Below are 22386 nucleotides of genomic sequence, written 5' to 3'. Positions count from 1 at the left end.
ACTCCCTCTATCAATGTTCTGATGATGACATAACAATAACTTCGTCACAGGCAATGTTGGAAGAGGTATATAAGTGGAAACAGGATTACAGCTTGGCCAAATGAAGCGTGTGCTTGAGGGCAGAATTGTGCCATCTTGTACTGCAGCAAAAGAGAGAAAGAGCTGGTCGAGAACTCAGTGTAAACAGAAAATTAAACAATCAGAATGCTTCTCCTCTGCAGAGAAATAATACAAATTTGTAACAAACAAAGGCATCTTGGGATTACCGAAAACAATTTAATGATGAGGAAATGTCAGAGAATGTACACAGTAATATCAAAGTTAACATTTATGTCCTGTTGCTTCACAGTAATGTAACTAAAAGAAATCAAATATGATGCCCAAACTAGCTTTGCAAAGACATATCATGCTCAAAGTGCTTATTTGCTATGGCACTGCTAATAGAAAACACAGAGAATACAATTTACCAATGTACATTGCTTCTATTGAACATAAAAATAAACGAGAAAACAAATACTAGAATTCTAGATGACACCACACAAACCAAGATAAGCTGTGGTCTTAGACAAGGGTGTCCACTGTCATCAACACAATTTCATTTTTATGTTGATGTCATTAATGAATGGTAGAAGAAAATACCCATATATTTCAAAATGAATGACATCACTCTAAATAAAATGCTCTCTGCGATTGATCAAGTGATTTCAGCAGACTCAGAGGACGATCTCCAATGACGACAACATATACTTGTGAAACTAGCACAGGAATATAATTTGAATATCCCTACAATGAAGACTAAAGTGATGGTATTCCAAAGAAATGAGCTAATCTTGACCAATATAGTTATCACCAACAGAACATCTGAGTGGGCCAACAAGTTTTATATCTAACAATGAGTTGCGATGTTACCTGTTCGTCACATCACTACATCACTTCAAATAGCTACAAAAGTTTCAGATTTAGTGTAGAACAATAAAGTGGGACTTTCGGAATAGCACACAGGAGACACTTGCAATATTTTAAAAAGTAATGGCCTTGGCAAAACTGCTTTGTGGAAATGAATGCTGGATGGACTCTAATGCAACAAGAGACCAGAGCTACAGAAAGTGCAGAAATAAAATTCCTTAGAAGCATGATGGGCTGCACCTCTTTGGGTAAGAAATGAAGTGAAGACATTAGAAGAGAACTTAAGACATTTAACTTCAATGAGGGAATAATAAAATACAGAATGAAATGGAGGGAACATGTGGCAAGAATGTTTGGGGTGAGAATAGTACAGATGTTGCTCAACTACAAGCTGAAACATATAAGCAGCAATGTTGAATGGCCATAGAAGAGGTGGCTAGATCAATACTTCTGAGGGCAGAACAAAGCAATAATACTTTAATCCTTGATTATAAAGATGCTTCACACCTGTGGTGTTGCATGTACAGACTTTGAGTATGTTGTTACACAATTGAAAGAAACTTACAGAGTAGTGATGCTGAAATGTGAGTAAGTGTTTCATTCTTACTAGGGTAACAACAACATACCTAATGCATAAGTAAGGGCTACTTCCAGTGCTCTTACGACAATCGAACAATGCCAGGGCCTATTGCAGAGAATAGGTTTGGTTACTTGAGCATTCTACTTAGATGAACAGAATCAGCAAAATGACTAACAACTCCTTTAATATTATAAAACTGCCACAGGAGGTCCCTCTCCTCCCACCTACCTGCCCAACAGCAGACGTACCAACCAAAACTTGGGAGCAATGAAAGTACTCTCTGGAGGGGCATGTAAATTACTTATCCCCACCTTTTATGGCAGCTTCCTCCAATGTCACATTTCCCTCCAGTACTGAGTCAGCAGAAATTGGCAAAAGTCTGATGCCTTCAGTCAAAGAATATATTTGTTTCAGCATGCGCCAACCTTTGAATCTTACAAAACCCACCAGTTACGGACAATACCAGGATAAAGTAGCTGCAAGAACATTGTTGGATATGAGTGAGCTGTTCGGCGGCAGCTATGTGAACCAAACACAATGTTGCTAAATAAATAATGTTAGCAACAGATTGCTCTTGGATAGTAGTCATGTGTTTATGAGCACTAACTTTCAGAGTCTTTAAGCAGTTGAAGTCCCTTCAAATGCTCAATTACTTTATAAATGAGTCCATAAAATAGCTTCAGATATGTGATTACTTTATAAATGAGTTAATACGTTAGAGTTAGATATTTGATGTTAAGCATGTAAGCTAGAAAAAGTTCAGAAAATATCTGAAATTATGCTTAAAGTTTGTTGGAACTTGTTAAATGTTCTCATTATGGAGTACTAGATGAATAGAGAGCTGGTAACTTGAGCTTCATTTTAAGTAAAAGCAAGTTTTTCATGCATCTCAGTGTTTATGACATCATGTCTCCTGAACTTTGTCATACAATGTTATAACTTTGCAGGTATATTCGGTGGTATAAGTTGATCTGCAAAGTGTGTTGCAAATAGAGTTTGTAGTAAAGAAGCCTAATGCTGGAGTTTCACTGCAAGAACAGTGAAGATGTAGTAAGTGCTGAACTTTTGTCCTTACATCTTTAATGGGAGCAGTTGGGATGGGGAGGAGAGTTTAGGTTTGTCTGTGAGAAAAAATTTCATAAAGAATTGAAATTTTGTTTAAAGTTTAATATTTTGAACAAGGCTGTGCTTCAGTAACTGTCAGATATCAGTAAATGAATCCAAAGCAACCAACCAGTTGCAACAAAAGGTGGTTTTATTCAACCTTTTACCATGGTTTTGACGGATGTAAACCTGTCTTCTTCAGAAAAAACTTGTAACAAAATTTCACATTGGAAATCAAAATAATGAAGCGATCTGACATTTATCCAATGAAAATATGCTGTCAGTGCACATCATTATGGGCATTATAACATATGCTCGCCCCTACAATCTGGATTTGCAAGTAAAATTAGTTTAAATCCAGAAATAGAACCCATCAAATGGATTTTAACTACTTTTACTTCATCAGCCCTGATCATATCTTATGTTAAAAGTTTAACACAATAAGAGAAGTATTACATTTAGAAACTGTGTGTCTGTCTTGAAGCAGCATAACTGACAGTATAGAAATAAACAGACTTTATTCATCCAGTATTTAAGAATGAGAGTGCTTAGTGACTTCCAACAAACTTTACACATAATTTCAAACATTTACAAAACTTGCTGTAAAGAAGGTTAATCCAGTTGCAGACAGGCACAATTAAAAGACACGTACATATATTTTTTGGTCACACCTCACACACACACACACACACACACACACACACACACACACACACACACACACAACCGCCAATTCCACCATCTTGCACTGAGATGCAGGAACTGGCGATCGTGTGTACGTGAGGTGTGCTTGCTTGTGTGTACGAATGATGTGTGTCTCTCTTTTATTGATGAAGGCCATGGGCAAAAGCTTTATGTAAGTGTCTTTTAATTGTGCCTGTTTGCAACCTGACGTGTCTTCTTTACAGTAAGTAGCAATCTGTCTTTTCCTACATTGTTGATATTCCCATACAGTTTCCATTGTTTGATTTACAAAACTTATTCTCACTGACACCCACCAAGGTAATAGCCTGCAATAAAATGTTAAGCAAACACAGTGGAATGTGGGCCACTGACCACTAGTAAAGCAGCAGGGTACATTCGGTCATTATGAACAGAGCCTCACGTCATTGCCTCTTGCCCATCCCCATAACTATTGCAATTCTCCAGCTCTGAATTCAGTTGGTCATTAGGTTTGGTGGTGTTCGTACCAAAACACTTGATTCAATGATTATTATGGTGTAGTGACATCCATATATTAGATGTTCCAGCACGTCTCATGAATATGCTGCTTGTCGTTCCTGAGGTGGCAACAGCCAAATAACCATGACATGCCACTCGTATGACTCACATTACCCACCTGCCACATCACTGATGGTGAGGTTGAGAGTCCTCCAATAGCAGTACATCTTGCGGTGTTTATTGAACTAATTTCATTGGCACTGCTGGGTGAGAGGGCCATCCGAAGCCTCAGTATCTGATTGGTGCTTCAGGCATTTCTCTTTCGGTGCTGCAGGCACTTCCGGGTACCAGGACCTACCTGTCTGCTGAGGCCAGGGTCAGCTGACTACATGGCTTACAACGAGGAGGTACATCCCAGTGAGTCACAGCAGGTTACCATCATCTTCCAGAATGGAATCGAGGAACAATGACACAGTGTGGGGGAATAATATCACACTACAGCTTCATCTGCCAGACAGCAGCTTGCAAGACTTTGGCCAAACGGCTGGTTTAGAAGCCTTTGCTACCACAAAAGCCGAGCGAACAACAGAAGTTAGCGAAATTCCCCTGTGGCACTGACAGAAGGTGTCAGCTGGGGCTGATGTGATGACGTAGAACTGCAAATCTGAAAGACTAAATATTAACTTGCTTATCATGGTTTACTAGTGCCAAAAGACATTCAACAGGTTCCACAACACCATTCTGACTATGAGATGAATCCACTCGACACCCCTACACTTCTTTACTACAAACTCTATTCACAACATAGTTTTCAAACAATATCCACACATACTACTGAATGTACCTGCAAAATTATATTATTATACAACATGTAGTTCAGAGGTATTACATCATAAACATTGAGATGTGTGAAAAATTTCCTTTTGCTCAAATTAAATACCAGATCATATTCATCTAGTGTTTCATAATAAGAGCACTTTGCAACTTCCAACAAACTTTAACCACAATTTAAAACATTTTCTAAATTTTCTCTCACTTGCATGTCAAATATTTAAAACATTAAGTCATTTCTTAAGTAATCACATGTTTGAAGCTGTTTTATATGTGAAAGTTCGATTCTTTAAAAAATCAGGGGTTTACTGGTAATTGCTACTTGGAGGAAGATGCACATCAGAAATGACACCTTGACAATAGTGTGCATTGACAGTCACAGGAAGAGGAAATATGCTTCTTCTCATATGCAGAAGATAGTAAAATGAGGGATAGGAGCACTCACGCACCACTCTCTGCTAATTTTTAAACTGCTTTTCTTGTTGTTGTTTTCACAGTTCATTTTTGTGTCCATCACCACTCTATGCTTACACCTTTGACTAGGGTCTTATGTTGCTGCACTTTCAGTGTGGTCCTGCCTATAACGATTCTAAGAAAGAATGTGAATACTAATCACTATGTTCATACTTAGTGGTTAATTACAAAACAGTGTATCTGTATTTTCCTTTTTGCCTTTTCCCATCACTAAAAGAGATGTGTGGTAGCATTAGAAGAGATTTATTTCACAAAGCGAGAGCTGTACGTAAAAGACAGCCATGGTCAAAGACCCAGAACATGACAAAATATAGAAATTTCTCAGGGCATGTTCGACAACACAGTCAGAGATATGTAGGTTTGCCTTACCTAAGATTCAGTACATCACATTACATTAGTCTTATTCCAATGATCCTGTTGAAAGGGGTCTCTGGGATGTGGTGAATAGTCAAAGATATACATTTTATTCAAGTACAGTGAACAAAACGACTTAGTGTTACGAAATTTTACTGTATTAAAGTGATAATGGTACTAATAAAATGACCTAAAACATTAATTTCTTTGGAGATACTTTTGAATAGAGTAAGACATGCCCTACAAAAGGCCTTTAATTCAGTCTTAAAGTTCACTGCATTACCTTCAAGACATTTAATATGCTTTTGCAGTTTTTGAATACACGTGTTGTCATGTACCTGACTCATTTCTGAACTAATGTCAAGTCCATAAAGTCTTTGTAGAGGGTGTTTCAGTCCTCATGTTATACTATGGTTCACACTATTTTTGAAAGAAGGGAAATCCTTATGCTGATGTGGGACACCAATGAACATATATATTGTGAGACAGCTGTTAAAATACCATGATATAATTCTTATAATATGCTTTTGTATTATGAGAATACTATCCTCTTGAAGAGAATATGCCTCACAATATAGTTCTGTAACTCATTAGTGAATGGAAATATGCATAAGAAACTAGTTTCTTGCCGGCTGTGGTGGTCGAGCGGTTCTAGGCGCTTCGCGCGACTGCTACGGTCACAGGTTCGAATCCTGCCTCAGGCATGGATGTGTGTGATGTCCTCAGGTTAGTTAGGTTTAAGTAGTTCTAGGGGACTGATGACCTCAGATGTTAAGTCCCATAGTGCTCAGAGCCATTTGAACCAAACTAGTTTCTTCATTTTTAAAGCACTTATTGCAGTAATCATGGGTACTGCAAATGCAGCTGAACAAAATGTGCTTCAATAATTTTAGGGTGTGGGTTTTTCAATTAAAGTTGTATTCTGTTTGTAGTCCCAAAAACTTAACTCTTTCAACTTCCTAAATTTTGTTGTTTGTGAAGTTTTATGATAAGTACTGAACTGTATGTACTGAGCCTTGTCAAAATTTACAGATAATCCATTTGCCTCAAGCCAGCTGTTGATGTTTTGAATATTCTATTGGCTCCATTTTCAGCAAGAATACTTCCACTACTTTTTCTTCCTATACATGTATCATGTGCGTAATGAGCAAGAATTTTAATATTCGCAAAATGCAACTGGCAGATCATTTATATTTTTGTGAAATAACGGAGGACTCAAAAAATAGAACTGCAGTACACTACATCTAACTGCTTCAAATTCATACTGGAAAATAAAAGACATGGAATTAATACACTTCGCTTTCTGTCAGGCACATAAGATAAAGGAAAGATCAAACTAATGTATGTACCACTTCATAATATTTTAACAGCTTAAAAATAAAGGGAAGTTGTTCTCAGCATCGGGATTGGTTTGGACAGTACAGTGTTTGTCACTGCACACAATACTGCAGTTGGTAGGCCTTCAGCTTTCTTTCACCCGAGAAGTGGCTCATCTATCTAATCACAGGAGTAACCACTGTTTATGCTAATGTAACTTTACATAAGACTACTTTCTACAAAAATCTGTAAGGACACTGAATGTCCTCAAGATTACTGTTTTGGAATCAGCTACACAGAGAAATATCAAATTCATTTTCACTACACTTATTTTGTTATTTCTCACTTTTGCACTTTATTACGATTACTGGTTTTGGCTTTAGCCATCTTCATATAAGTTACAGCAAATTATTTTTCATTTATTTTTATTATGGTTATAGCTGTAAAACCTAAATAAATATTCAGGTCAATCTTTAATGTTAGCTCATGTGTTTTTTAAATGACTGTTTATTTTAAAAGAATATTATTCAGTACGTGAAACATTATGAAGCACACTATCTGTCTTGTCTACATATGATTACATAAAGGCACCAATACAGTCCGTCTGTAGCACTTTAAATTGTGATGTTTACTTACTGTAGAGAAAAATTTATGACAGACAGTGGCAAAAATTGCTACGTTTGTACGTAGTACCTACGTTACTCACAGAGGCTACACAAATGTGAACTGCAGATTACAATGTTGGTTGTGATGCAGTTGCAAATAGTTGTTGTTCTTTTACATTTGCCGTAACAGATCTGAAAATGGCTAATGCAGAAACTGGTAATCATAATGACGTCCATATGTGATCAATGATTGAAAAGAATTGCACTAAACATGGCCCCATAATCACTGGCTCACAATGTGACATTATGTTTGTCTTTGGGAAAAACCAAATTCAAGAACAGAGCTAGGATCTGCAGAAGTTCCTCTACAACTGCCCACCTGTCTCTTGGTTGCTGTGAGCCAGCCCAGCGGTCTCCGCTACCATCCATTGGTATGTGCCCCCTGCCATGGGGGCTGGATACTGGACGGCCATCTCCACCTCCAGCAAACTCATGCCTGCTACCGTAAGGAGCAGCTTGTCCACTGGTACTGTTGCTGACTGTACGTTGGGGCGACCGCCCATTGGGGTCTCTCTGACGTGCATATGGTGTTGAGCTAGAACCAGGGGGAAGGCTGCCCCCACTGTCTTTGCGCACGCGGGCTTCTTTATTCCGGTCTCTGTCGTGTTCACGCGACTGTGTCCTATTTCGATCGTCACGCTGTTCTCCACTTTTCTTACTCCGTTCCTTTTCCCGACCACGTTCTTCTTTGTCAAGACCACGTGCTGAGCTGCAATATTATTGAAGTCATATATAAAATCTGCTTAATCTTGACAATGTTTGACATTACAAAGGCAAAAAACACACTGTTACCTAGATTCACTAGGAGCATATGGTCTCTTAGCAGGACTACCAGAATGCATTCCATCTTTCTCTTGTTCTTTTTCATCATCCATTCGCCGCTTGTTGTTTCCACGGACTTGTGAGTTGTCTTTCTCTGGTGTAGTACGTGTCTTTGAGGAAAGAAAATAAGGATGTGTTTTAAATTATATGAAGTGTGAGGAAATGCATACAAAGAACAGGTTTATGCAGTGTATCAGTATCTCAAAATAATCCTATCAGTCATTGATGATATGTAAGCATAAAAATCTATTAGCAGACCCAGAAAATGATGTAAGTTCAAAATCAATTTCAAATAAAAATAATAAATAGATTGGTTACCTCTTCTTTTTCTCCTTTTTCAGTTTTAATTTTCTTGTCTGCCCCCTTCTTATCTTCACTCTTTTTAACTGCATGTTTATATAGCTTGAATAGTTTCTTTGCATCAAATTCAGTGAATTTTGAAACAAAGTACCACAAATTGCTAAACAGAAAAAAAGAAAAAATAATGATGAAGAGGCCTCATTTCACCTTTAGATACGATGGTCAAAACATAAATGGACTGTTTACCTTCTCCATTCCTTAATTTTATCTGGCTCTTTATACTCTGATAGGCAACGATTTATTTGATCACCTATTTGTAAAAGGCACTGTCTTGTATGATTCAACTGCTCTTGTTCTGGTAATGAAGTGTCAGGATTATCTAAAGCTTTGAGTGCTTTCTTTACAGGCCTCATTTTTTCCTTACACTAGAACAAAAAAGAATGCATTAAAATTGCGTGAACTCAAAGTGTCACTGTAAATATTAGCATGTTCATAATTAATTCACTATGAATATAATCAAAAAATTGAACTGTAAAACCTCATTAAATATTGCAGGGTCTAAATCGCCTATCACGTCCAGAGCTCTGGGCTCACTGTTTGCAGTAAAATGCATTGGACCAGTTTCCTTCTTGTTCTTCTTGACCTGCTTTTTCTCTCTCTTCTTTTTTACATCCTTTTTCTCCTCTTTTGGAGTTTCTTCTTTCTCTTTTTCTTCTTCCTCACTCCTTACTTCGTGGTTCTCCGATTTTGGTTTGACAACTTTATCTGGAGTTTTCTTCGAAACTTTCTTGGGAACGACAGAGAGATTATTTGCTGACAGGTTCGTATTTTCATCATTTGAGCTCGGGTCATCCTCAATTATTTCCTTTGTCAGAGCAGGTTTAGTTTCACGAGGTTTCTTCTGTCTTCTGGGTTTTGTCTGTAATTAGGATAAGAATATCACTGGCATTAAACCAAAAGAAATGCAAAAACCAAACAAATAAAATTACATTTTAAAAAGAGAGCAGAGTAAAACGTTAAAACCAAATAATTTCCTATGTGAAGTTACATGCTAACTACATACAAATTAGGAAGCTGCTCATCGAGGTAAAAAATCCTGGTCAAGGATTAAATCAAGTTAGGCTGCCCAGAAGCAAATCACACCATGCAGAAAACTGAAACTGTGGCAGCAGAAAGGAGGTACAATTCCCCCCAACAGGTACATTTTTGAGTTTTAAAGTATTAACCTTGTCCTCTTCATTTAAAAGACAGAAACACTTTCCTCCAAGTCAAAGGTCACTAAAGGAATGTAAAGTGAGATGGTTGGTTCAAATCTCTGAGAGGAAAGAAAATCCAAAAGTCAAGAGCTACCAATAAATTATAAAAATAAAATAAAATTATGAGACAGAATTCGTGAAGGCAAAATTCTTAATACTGCTGAAAAACACAAATTGAAATTACTTACCTTCAAGGGGGCAAAATTCTTAATGCTGCTGACAAACACAAATTGAAATACAATTACCCTAACTTTTGGAACTCAGTTCCTTTCTTGGGAAAGGTTAAAAAGGAAGGGCAGATCACTCAGACCCCAGGAAGTGAGTGACAAACTTGTAGTGAGGACAAAGAGAAACAAAGTTTTATCAGGTGATTTTTCTTTTTGATAAAATAATAACTGCAACAATTGAAACATTTAAAAGTCAAAGGCAAACCATAAACTGCCACTGCACACTGGATTATCAAAAGATCAATGACGTGCACTGTAGGCAGTTTTGGCTACAACTTTTCTATCAGCATGTATTGTTAAACATGGTAATAACCACTTCTTGTGATCAAAATATTTATTTTTATTTCAATTTTGATCATTTATCATTTTCAAGAACACATTTGCAAAAAATAAAAATTATCAAAATTTGAATAACAATAAAAAAATTGATAATCACAAGTTGTACTTAAGATGTTTAAAATTACTTGGAGGTTGCGGGCTTGTCCATTCTCAAGCTACTATGTTCATTATTGAAATATTTTACTCAAAAGTATATCGGTATTGCTTAGTTGGCACCTCTCTTTCAAATAGCAGAACCATGACTTTCAACTCTTCTTAAAATGAAATTTTCATAGAATTTACATGTATTCACTGCATGTACAACTACATGACTGCTCTACAATTCACAGTTAAGTGCCTGGTAGAGGGTTCATCAAACTACTACTGTTTCACTCTCAAACAGCACATGGGGGGGAAAATGAACACTTAAGTCTTTCCATACGAGCTTCAGTTTCTCTTATTTTGTTACATTTCTCTCTATGTACGTAGGCGTCAACTGAATATTTTTTGATTTCGGATGAGAAAGCTCCGTCAATTCTGTCTGCTAAAGATCCCATAACGCACAGCAATACTCTAGAAGCAAACAATGGACAAGTGTAGTGTAGGCAGTCTCTTTAGTGGATTTGTTGCATCTTCTAAGTGTTTTGCCAATAACACACAATCCGTGGTGCACCTTCCCCACAATGTTATCCACGTGATCATTCAAATTTAAGTTGTTCATAATTGTAATTTCTGGTTGAACTGAAAGCCTTAAGATTTGTGTGATTTATTGTGTGGCCAAAATGTAATCTATTTCTTTTAGTACTCATGTGGATGACCTCCTAAATAATTGCCACTTTTCACCCACCTAGCTCATTTTGCAAACTTATTTAGTAGATACTAAATCAAGGCATCACAGTGAACAGTTTATGAAGGCTGCTCAGATTATCTCTTAAATCATTTACATAAATTACGAACACAAGAGGGCCTATAACATTTCCCTGTAGAAAGCTAGAAACCACTTCTGATTTATTTGATGCCTTCCATCAATTGCTATGAACTGTGACTATTCTGAGACAAAATAATGAAACCAATCATACAACTGAGATAATACTCCATACCCACACAATATTATTAGAGACCGCTTATGAGGAACAGTATAAAAAACCTTCTGGGAGTCTAGAAATATGGAATCAACTTGAGATCCTCTGTCAATAGCACTAATTTCTTCATGAGCGATATTTTCTGAATCCATGCAGACTATGTGTCAATAAATTGTTTTCTGTGAGGTAATTCATAATGTTCAAACACAGCATATGTTCCAAAATCCTATTGTAAATCAATGTCAGTGGTATGGGTCAATAATTCAGCAGATTACTCATACTTTCTTTCTTGAGTATTGGCGTGACCTGTGAAACTCCCCAGTCATAAGATACAGATATTTCACTGAGCGAATCATTGCATATGACAACTAGGTTGGAACTATTATATCAGCATAAACTGAAAGAAACCTAACTGGTATGCAGTCTGGACTGGAAGACTTGTCTTTATTAAGTGATTTGAGTTGCTTCGATATACCGATGTTATCTACTTGTAAGTTTCTCATGTTGATTCAAATTCTGGAATATTTATTTCATCTGCTTTGGTGAATGAGTTTCAGAAAATCGTATTTAGTATCTCCGCTTTGGTGGTATTGTTATTACAGCCACACAGTGAAATATTGATTGTCTTGCTTCTGGTGTACCTTACATAGACCAGAATCTCTTTGGATTTTCTACCAGATTTCAAGAGTTTTGTTAAGGACGCTGTTAAAAGCGTCTTGCACTGAAGTCCATGCTGAATTTCGACCTTCTGTAAAACTTTGCCAATTTTGGGGATTCTGTGTTCTTTTAAATTTGGCATGCTTTTTTCATTGCTTCTGCAACAATGTTCTGACCTAGTTCATACACCATGAGGGGTCAATTCCATCTCTTATTAATTTATTTGGTATAAATTTCTCAAATGCTGTCGATACTATTTCTTTGAATTAAGCCACATCTGGTCTATGCTTACATAGTTAGTTCGGAAGAAATGCAGAGTGTTTCCCAGGAAGGCATCATGCAAATTTTTATTTGCTTTTTCAAATAGATATATTTTATGTTTATTTTTTATGGATTTGGATGCTAACAGTAGTCAGTTTTGCTACAATGACCTTGTGGTCACTAATACCTGTATCCATCATGATGCTCCCTGCTTGCTCAGGATTATTTTTTGCTAAGAGGAAGTATGTTGCCACAACCATTTACACTTCAAGTGGGCTCCTGAACTAAGTGCTCAAAACAATTTTTGGACAAAGCATCTAGTACAATTTTGGACAATGTTTTATGGCTACCACCAGCTTTCAACACATATATTTTTACCAACATATCAAGGGTAGACTCAAATCACTACCAACTATAATTGTACAAGTGAGGTACCTATTTGAGATGACACTCAAGTTTTCTTTGACAATGTAGGAAAAGATAGATTGCTACTCACTGTGAAGATAACATGCTAAGTTGCAGACAGACACAATTAAAATACACTTACACATAAGCTTTCGGCCACAGCCTTCATTGGAAAATGAGAAAAAAAAACACACACACACACACACACACACACACACACACACACCATTCATTCGGACAAGCAAGCACACCTCATATACACATGACCACCAACTCCCGCAGTTCAGGCCAGAATGCCAATGACAGTCATGTGTGCGTGCGGTGTGCTTGCTTGTGTGAATAAATGGTGTGTGTTTCTCTTTTTCCGGTGAAGGCTGTGCCTGAAAGCTAGTGTTTTATCTTTGCAGTTAGTAGCAATCTATCTTTTCCTATATTGTTGATATTCCTACCTGGAGTTCCCATTGTTCAAGTTTTCTTTGGGTTTTCGGTAACTGCATCATCTGAGTCAAAAAAGAACCAATTACTAATTTTTCTTGATTCAAAAAACTTTAATAATGGACTGATGGAGACTGAATTACTAATTTATTCCAGTTGTCAAGTATAACCTCTCCATACATATTTACAGGAATGACAACTAACAAAGAGGTTGAAGGCATGAGTGGACATGGAAAAACTGTCTGTTTTGGGGCAGCCAGTACCCAGTAGCTGGGCATGCTCAGCAAAACGACCTCACTGACTATTTAGATCCTCATACCAAATATAAGTTTCCCAGAACTCAGGCAATGGAACTTGCTCTCTATCATATCCCCGCAACCTGCGACTCTCCCGAACTTAAACCCCATTAACATTCTATTCACCCACTCCTTTCTTTTATCGTTACTACACGGGTTGCCCAGAAAGTAATGCACCGCTTTTTCAGCCGAAAACACTGATACGAAAGTGAAACGTTATGTATGTATTATTTGAAGTCTCCTGAGTGAGTGAGCCAAGTTTGCGTTCCAACAGATAACGTAGCTGCAGGACAGTTTCAAAATTGTGTTTGTAGGTGATGTGTGTTACAAGCAACGTGCTGTCACTGAATTTCTCACTGCAGAGAAAGAAACTGTGGGAAATATTCACAGACGCCTGTGCAAAGTCTATGGAGCATCTGCTGTCGACCGAAGAATATTGCTGGGCACAGAGGGTGAGGTCATCAGAAGGCAGTTCGGCGGAGCTTCATGATCAGAAGTGGTCGGAGAGACCATTCACGGTTGTCAGCAAGCTGATGTTGTCATTCATGAGGACAGATGCATTACGACTTAGCAGTTGGTGCTGCATCTGTCAATCAGCAAAGGAAGTGTGATATAATTATCCACACTCTTGGATATTCAAACATGTGTGCAAGATGGATCCTGCAGTGTCTAACAGTGGATCACAAATCGCACAGAAAAAACATTTGTCTTGATTTGTTGTGAAATTTTGAAGCTGAGGGGGAGGTCTTCTTGTCCGGATTGTGACAGGTGATGAAACTACGTTCACCATTTTCAGCCTAAAACAAAATGACAGTTGATGGAATGGCGCCATTTCCACACCCCACAGAAGAAAAAATTCGAAGGAACTGCTTCCACCAGTAAGTTCATGATCAATGATTCTCATTGATGTGATGCCAAGAGGTGGTACCATTAATTCAGAAGCATATGTCAACACATTAACAAAACTTAACGCATGCTTCTGGTGACTTCAGCGCCAGAGCAGCCCAGGAGATGTTTTGCTGCAACACGATAACACTCAGCCCCACACAAGTCTGAGGACTGCTGAACACATCGCAAAACAGTGTTGAACGGTGCTATGCCATCCACCCTACAGCCCTGACCTAGCCCCCTCGGTCTTCCTCTTGATTGGGCCATTGAAGGATGCTATTCATGGAAGACATTTTGAGGACAATGAAGAGGTGATTCACACAGTGAAGCACTGGCTCCACCACCAGTACAAGGATTGGTACTGACAGGGCATAGATGCCCTTGTTTTGCCCTGGAAAAAGGCCGCAGAATGGGATGGAGATTATGTGGAAAAATAGGATGTGTAAATAAAACACCATTCTTTCGTGTGTGTGATCTCATCATGTTCATTAAAGAATTGTCGAAGAAAAAAAAAAGTGGTGTATTACTTTCTAGGCAACCCAAGTATTATAGAATTTATTGATTTATTGTCTAGTCTTTACAACAGGTGGGTCCTTTCCAACCAGGTCCCGAGTGATTCACCATTCCTTTCCAACCTTTCCCAATCTACCAGTTTTCCTTCCTGAGGAAGGAACTAATAGTTACAAAAGTTTGGCTTAAAGTTTTCACTTTTAAATGTGCCCATTGGCAGCACTGTAACTGTCTCCTTCTGAAGATATGCACTGGCCAGCCATGTTGTCTCTCTGCTTTTTCTACACTTTATATTATCACAACTGCCACTTATGTTCTAGTAGTTTTGGTGAAATGATTACAACATTGACAGTCTAATGATTAAAGGCTTGAATGCCAAAATCCATTGCTGTGCTGTGTGAACATTACTATAAATGCTACACAGCTATAGCCAGTGAATTAACATCTTCTAACTCAAATTAATAGAAATATTAAATATGAAATTAGCAAGAAAATATTAGGAAGCAAACTACACAGAACTATTAGAATTCACAGCCTGTGAACCTTTTCCACACAATCCTGAGATATGGCAATATGATGTTTGTTACTTACAACACATGAATTATCCAGCTGCTTCTGCAAGATGCGAAGCAAGTAATCAGCTCTTTGCTGTAAATGTTTGGCTTGAGGCTTCTTGTCTTCATTTGCAAGGATTTTATCCCCAATGCCCAATGAAGGATCCATTTTTATTGCTTCCCATGATCCCATACCATACTGATAGACACCTTGCAACAATTTTGAATCATCCTCTATGTCCCAAGGTACGTCATAATTAGCTGGTTTCACTCTGTTGACAGAAAGTTTTGTTTGTTGGTGACAGATGAAGTAGGCTAATTAGGTTGCAGTGTGCACTGGACTAGCAGCACTCTAACCAACAAATAAGCACATTTATAAAACACTTCTCCTAGCAAGCCTTTCGGGTCTGTGAAGAAAGACAAGATTCATAATCTCTGAATCACTGCAGCCAAAAACTGGTACATTTATTTTCTGACACAACACAAAATAATCAGTTTCATGTAACACTAACCATCTACAAATCATGATCTAAAGATTGTCAATATCGGTTGAAACCAGTATCATTCTGATTTTTACTAAACAGAAAGATACTATGGTAATATATACTATCAAAGTTCTTAGAATAATCACTTCAGGACGGGTCAACTGTCATAGCTATCTGCACACACGTGATATGTGGGGTGATACTTCTTGAAATGATCATTCTAAGAATTTTGACAATATATATTATCACGCGTGTGTGTGTGTGTGTGTTTTTGATAGTAAACTTGTGATGCACAGCTATTCTGTTTTAACATCTATCGCTAATGTTTGATGAGCATCTGTGTAACATTCTTGAATTTACTGAATAAACCAATGACAAAATGTGGCACTCTACTTTGGATTTCTCAATCTTGGCTATCACTGGTCCAGTTTTATCATACACCACAAATCGTACAGTTGATACTGGAGAGGTCAAAGAAAAGCTACAATAATACATAGTATTAGTAAATAGTAGGCAAATTAAGATTAGGTACTTATTCTTATGATTTAATTCTTAAATAACTTTTTTGTTACACATTCAGAAATTATTTTACAGAACAGGAACTGCACTTTATTAGAAATGCCTTCAGCTTAATTTTAAATACTGGATAAGTAGCAAATTTATTTCCTCTAGTCTCTTAATGTGTAGTATTACACCAATGATAATTATGCACCTCTGACAGGCTTCTGTTCCGTGATATTTTTGGTGTATATTTGATTTCTCTCTGGTACAATAGTTGTGTACGTTTTCCTTCTGTAGTAGTTTGCCCATTTTCAAGAGAGAGTCTCTAGTGAACAAGATAGTTTCACACATGAATGAAAGTGGAACATTCAGAACACAAAGCTCAGTAAAATGAGATTTACAGGACTCTTTCCTTTTAAGGCCATAAATTATTCTTAGAGCTCTTTTTTGCATTCTAAGCCTTTGGCAGTGAGCTGAGTGTCTCCAAAAAATGATCTTATATCAAAGCAGCGAGTAGAACTGTGCATAGTATGTCTGCAGCGCTGCTGTTTTGCTTGTAGCTGACTTCAGTATTTTTAGATCATAGCACACAGACGAATGTTTCCTAGCTAAGTTATTTATATGTGTGTCCCACTTTAAATCTTGCTGAACCCACAGACCCAAAAATTTTGAGACACTGACATTTCATGAGGGATCATTTATTAATCTGCTTGAATAGACACTTGATCAGAGCAAGGAAATAAATGAAAGCTGATCAACACAGTTTTTTTTTCAGTATTTACAAGTGTGTATTTTGGTGAAACACTCAGAAAGTCTTTTCACAGAACTTTTTTGTGCTGTCAACTGTAAGGTTTCTGGGCAGGATCCAAAAAGCAAAATGCTGGCATCATCAACATATAGGATAGTTTTTTGGAGACTCATGTATTCAACATCGTCCACATAAATCAAGAAGAGTATTAGACCTAAGATTTAAGCCCTGCGGTATGCCTTATTTGATTGGTAACTCGCCAGAAAGGAAGGAGCTGTTTCTTGTTTTATTCTTAGTGTTGAATACATACTGATGTAATACCTTCTTCTCGTGGTCTTTTAGGTACAAACACAACCAGCTATGTGCTACACTTCTTACTCCTTGTCTTTGTAGCTTTTCCAGCAGAATGTGAAAAAGTCCAGGATGTTGCAGGCTTTTGACAGGTCTAGAAAAATACCTGCAGCTAATTTATGTCGATCAAGGGATTTTAAAGCACAGTCTAAGAATTCTAAAATTGCTGTCTATGTACATTTAAGCTTTCTAAAACCATGTTGTTGTTATGGTAAGAGGAGATAGCTGTGACACAGGTCGGTAGTTTGATATTTTCTCATAAGAATCTTTTTTAGCAATGGTGAAACATTTATTATTTTGAGACATCTGGAAAGACACCGGTTTCTAGAGGGAGGTTGAAAATTTTTACCACTGGTTTTATTATGTGGTAAGCACATGCTTTTAATATCAAATCAATTATTTCATCAAGGTCACTTGACATATTGCTTAATGATTTAATTTTACTTATAATTTCATCGGGATTTGTTTCATAAATATATGCAGAGGCATCCAAGCTCACTGATTAGCTGGAGGAACTTCGGACTGGTCCTTTACAGTTTGATGGAATGGGGTCTTCAGCTAGGGCAGTGACGTATTCATTGAATTTTGTCACAACTTATTTTGGGTGACTTTCAAGCACTCTATAGTGTTCTTACTTCTATTTGTTAAGAGTACCACAATGATGAGCAAAATTTGAGAATTTTTTACACGAGAGTATTGTGAGCCACCGTTTTTGTGAGTGAATTATATTTCTGTAGGAATCTCTCAATGAATCTCAGTTTGCCATTTGCTTTTTGTACAACTAGTGTTACGTGGTCAGACCCGCACCCAGTCAGGACTGGCTGAATTCCTGAAGATGCTCACCATTTAGAATGGTTTGAGGAAGATGTGTGCCTATTTTAAATGATAAGGATGCGGAAAACGTTAGCCTGTCTTTGCGTGGAAAAACAGAAAGAAAAAAAAATCCAACAGCTCACTGACCCATTTCTTGCCACTAGCAACATAATGTTATAACAGTTTGCATTGACTGAAAGTCATAGCTTCACAATAAATGACAAACAGGAGACTTCTTTATGCAAATTTGGATATAATATCCTTGTTCAGTTATGTGGAATTACCTGTATAACATTATAAACATTCTCAGAGTTCCACCTTTTGTAATACATTTTATGCTTCCAATATGTGATGATATAACATACCTTGCAGCCAATACCCATTTCTTCCTTTCCGAAGGATCTGCAGGCAACACTTCATCCAATGGTTCAAGCTCTTTCTCACAAGACATAACACTTTTTGCATTAACAGATACACCTCCAAGTTTAAATGAAGGACCTCTCCCTCTTCGTTTCTGGATAGGACCTAATAAAATGGAAGATCAAATGCGGAAATAATTTCTAAGCACAGAAAAAAAAGTAAATTATAACTGTATTGCTTACGATAAAGAGGTTTCACATTTCTACAAGTAATATAGAACTATATGATTATTAATTAACAACTCGACTTGTGGGACAGCACATCAGTCACCTAGAAAGCTCAATGTGCAAGGCTCTGAAAAGGACGAGTTTCCTTTCGACCTACTACTTATATCATCAATTTGCACTTTTTTTATTTTATTTTTATCCCAGTGGCTTCTTTTACTGCTTATTATAACACAATTTTGTAGCACAGCTAAATATATCCGTGCTGAAAAAAAGGCCAATTCCCGCGATTTAACACACTGAAGAGTATATTACACACTGAAGAGTATATTACACACATTTATCCAATTGGTGTGCAAATACCACAATGAATTCACCAGATGAACATGAAAACAAATTATTATTTGTGGCTAAGATAAGAACTGGGAATACATTTATTCCATGTCTTGCAATCTAGCATAGCAGTAAAAGAGACTGATAACTGAAGTTACAATACAAATATCCTGCCCAAAACATCTCTGTATAACTTTTAGCTCCTGTTACACGAGCCACATGAGTTTTCCTAAAGATACAGTATTCTGAGTACCTTACATTCCCTGTGCAACCCATCACTCAAAATTTGAAATGAACAATATTTCACAGTTGAATGTTGGCATTTGTTTTATGTAAAGTCCGCACATTTTCAATTGCCACAAAACAAATACTTTCTTTGTTAGTTAATGCTGTTTGTAGCACAGCATTAAGAGACGGGAAATGATTTATAATTGTTTTGGTATCTTTTTAGAGTATCTTTATGAGCAAGACTATTTCCCAGAAATAAAAGACAAAAACACTCATATACACCTGAAGGAGAAAATGTCAAGTTGTGATCAACTAATTTAACTGTTTATTTGCATGTAAAAATCTCTATTTTTGCTATCTCTGCTGCATACTTAGTTGGTTGAGGAGAAATAGTTTGGAGGAGGAGGAGGAGGAGGAGAGAGAGAGAGAGAGAGAGGGGGGGGGGGGGAGGGAGGAGAGGGATGGGGAGTGGGAGAGACCGGGAGGAGGGAGGGGAGCCTTACAGTAAAATGACAGTGACATAAGATACACATTATTTTATTACAGCTGCTGTATGGTTAACAGTGCACAACAATGACAGCATGATCTTACCCGAGAGATTACTATCTTCATTGTTCACATCATTTTCTTTAGATGCTGTCTGTTCTTTCAGGGCTGCCACACAACGCTCTTTAAGCAGCTCACCCAACTTTCGAAGTTCAGCAAGAGGTTTTTCTTGAAGTTCTGCATCACAAGCCACAGCTTCCAAGCGTTTCAGGGGTGCTGCAAATCTCTTGTAACTCTTGACAAAGCGCCTTATCTAGAAGATCAAAGATAATAACCTTACTGTTTTGAAATTTTCACTCACTATTGCAGTGCTCCATACAGTTGACATGTCTATGCGGAACCGGGGTCCAAACGCCAACTTTTACTTTTCAATCACAGTTCACAAAAATGAGTCCTGGTATGCCCACAATTTTAGTCTATCAGGTGTGTCAACAAGAGTAGCAATATTACTTTTTGGTATAAATTTTTTTATGAAACTTTAGTGACTACAAGTAATAACAAATTATTAAGAGATATAATGAATTATGAAATCTGTATAACAAATTGCTGCCGAAAATTAGATGTTACAAACTCCTTGCTTCTGAAAATCATGTAAGAATGCAATGGAGGTGAATCACTTTGTTAGGAACACAACACAAATACAATGAGTGTAAGCTAAAAATATGCCTATTGTCACTGGCACAAGCACACAATCACGTCACTGGCATCAGACGGGGAGGGGAGTGGGGAGAAGGAGACAGAGAGAGAGACAGAGAGACAGAGAGAGAGAGAGAGAGAGAGAGAGAGAGAGAGAGAGAGAGAGGGTGTATTCATAGTATCACATGCCTTGACAAATTCAAGTTCAAAAGATGAGTTACAGTAGCCCACAATTTTTTTGGGTATATCAGCTACACAATATTTTCTTTACACAGTTTGTCTAGAAGTGATGATCTACGACAAAATTTTGAAAAATCTATGTCACAGACCCACTAGCCACAGTTAGAAATGAAACCTTTCACATACATGAAGGACATTAAGGAACAAGAAGTTAAGAAATGTTAGTTAACAGCCCACATATAACATTTGCCTCTGAAGATAAACAATCAGAAAATCTTGCTTATTCACCATATTGCCATCGATTTTGCTTGGCACAGGCTGGGAACAAGGCCCAGCAGCTTCAAAGGAACAACTGGAGAAGTGCATGAGATCCAACACACGGCGTAGTGCCGAGAAGTTTACTTTAACTTTTAGTTCACGTATTAATATAGTGTACAGAGACTGGAAATGTGAAGCAGAGGGATACCTCTGCATCTGTGAAGCCCTTGATGCTCTCCCGAGGAAAGAGAGGAGGCCTGCCTCTCTTTCTTGGTCTTTCGTCATCACTACCTCCTTCTGATGAGTCAGATTCTTCTCCTTTCTTACGTCTTTTCCTCCCACGTCCACTGCCTTCACCTGTAGTATTGACAATTCACAGTAAATATCTAACAAATATATAAATATGAATATAATATTCCCAATGCAAGTAGCAACATACCCTCACTTTCTGACTGGTTTATCTGTTGCAGCGTCTTCCGGCTCCTCGGAGGTAAATACAGGTCATCCATTTCTTTCTGACGTTCTTCTTCTTCCACCTTCTTTCGAATAGTTTCAGGTATGATTTCATCCTGTTAAGGATATTTTTCAGTTATAATGACAAAGAATATTCCAATGGATGGTAATTTTTTTTAATTTCTAGCAGAACTAACAATCTTGTTTTATAAAGCATCTTCTCAGGGGTTCCAAATAATGATCACGCGTGTCCACTAGCAAAGTAACTTGTGCAAGCTCTTGCTGAATTGTTAACATTACAACAAAAACTTCCACAAGTTTATGTCTACAAGTCACTTGCACAAGTTAATTTCAGCAACTTGCTGCAAGTATATAATAAGTGTTGACACTAGAGATGCATCCTGAGATCGGCAAGTGGATGTTTACAGTGTTGTGATAAAAACCAGGGCAGCTGCCATTGTTGTTGCATTACTATTACTGAAGAAAAATCAGAAAATCAAACAGTTAATAAAAAAAAGTTTGGGTGAAGAAATGGATACAGAGGTGTACCATACTTATTTATCAAGAACCACCATTGAAAAAATTAAAATCACAGGAGTTAATTCAGATTAAAACTTTATGAGAATGTCACATAGAATTATCAAAAAACTCTTGTCAATTGTACAATAAAATATTCAAGACCAGGATAAAAATACGAATAATCAAAACAACTCTTGTCTATTGTACAATAAAATATTCAAAACCAGGATAAAAATATGCTGCAAGCTATACCAGCAACAGATCAACTTTTCATTATTCTTTGACTTTTGCAAAAAGTATCTGTTTATTTTTATTACACATGTAATGAAATTGAAAATATGGTGCAAA

General features: G+C 37.3%; 1 protein-coding gene across 1 annotated transcript in view; it reads right to left on the bottom strand.

Moving 5' to 3' along the window:
• LOC126262779 (chromodomain-helicase-DNA-binding protein 1) overlaps positions 1–22386 on the bottom strand; it is a 97937-nt gene that overhangs the window by 5070 nt on the left and 70481 nt on the right. The window contains exons 19-28 of the mRNA XM_049959595.1: positions 21506–21635; positions 21275–21423; positions 20038–20245; positions 18667–18826; positions 15441–15675; positions 9053–9433; positions 8761–8939; positions 8533–8674; positions 8185–8324; positions 7712–8101 (exon numbers count right to left, since the gene is read on the bottom strand). Of these exons, the coding sequence (XP_049815552.1) occupies positions 7712–8101; positions 8185–8324; positions 8533–8674; positions 8761–8939; positions 9053–9433; positions 15441–15675; positions 18667–18826; positions 20038–20245; positions 21275–21423; positions 21506–21635 (2114 nt within the window). The remainder of the gene's footprint in view (positions 1–7711; positions 8102–8184; positions 8325–8532; positions 8675–8760; positions 8940–9052; positions 9434–15440; positions 15676–18666; positions 18827–20037; positions 20246–21274; positions 21424–21505; positions 21636–22386) is intronic.

This window comes from Schistocerca nitens, chromosome 6, assembly GCF_023898315.1.
Source record: "Schistocerca nitens isolate TAMUIC-IGC-003100 chromosome 6, iqSchNite1.1, whole genome shotgun sequence".
In the NCBI taxonomy this organism is placed as follows: Eukaryota; Metazoa; Arthropoda; class Insecta; order Orthoptera; family Acrididae; genus Schistocerca; species Schistocerca nitens.
The sequence above is the reverse complement of the archived record's forward strand: the minus strand, read 5'-3'. Positions and strand labels throughout refer to the sequence as shown.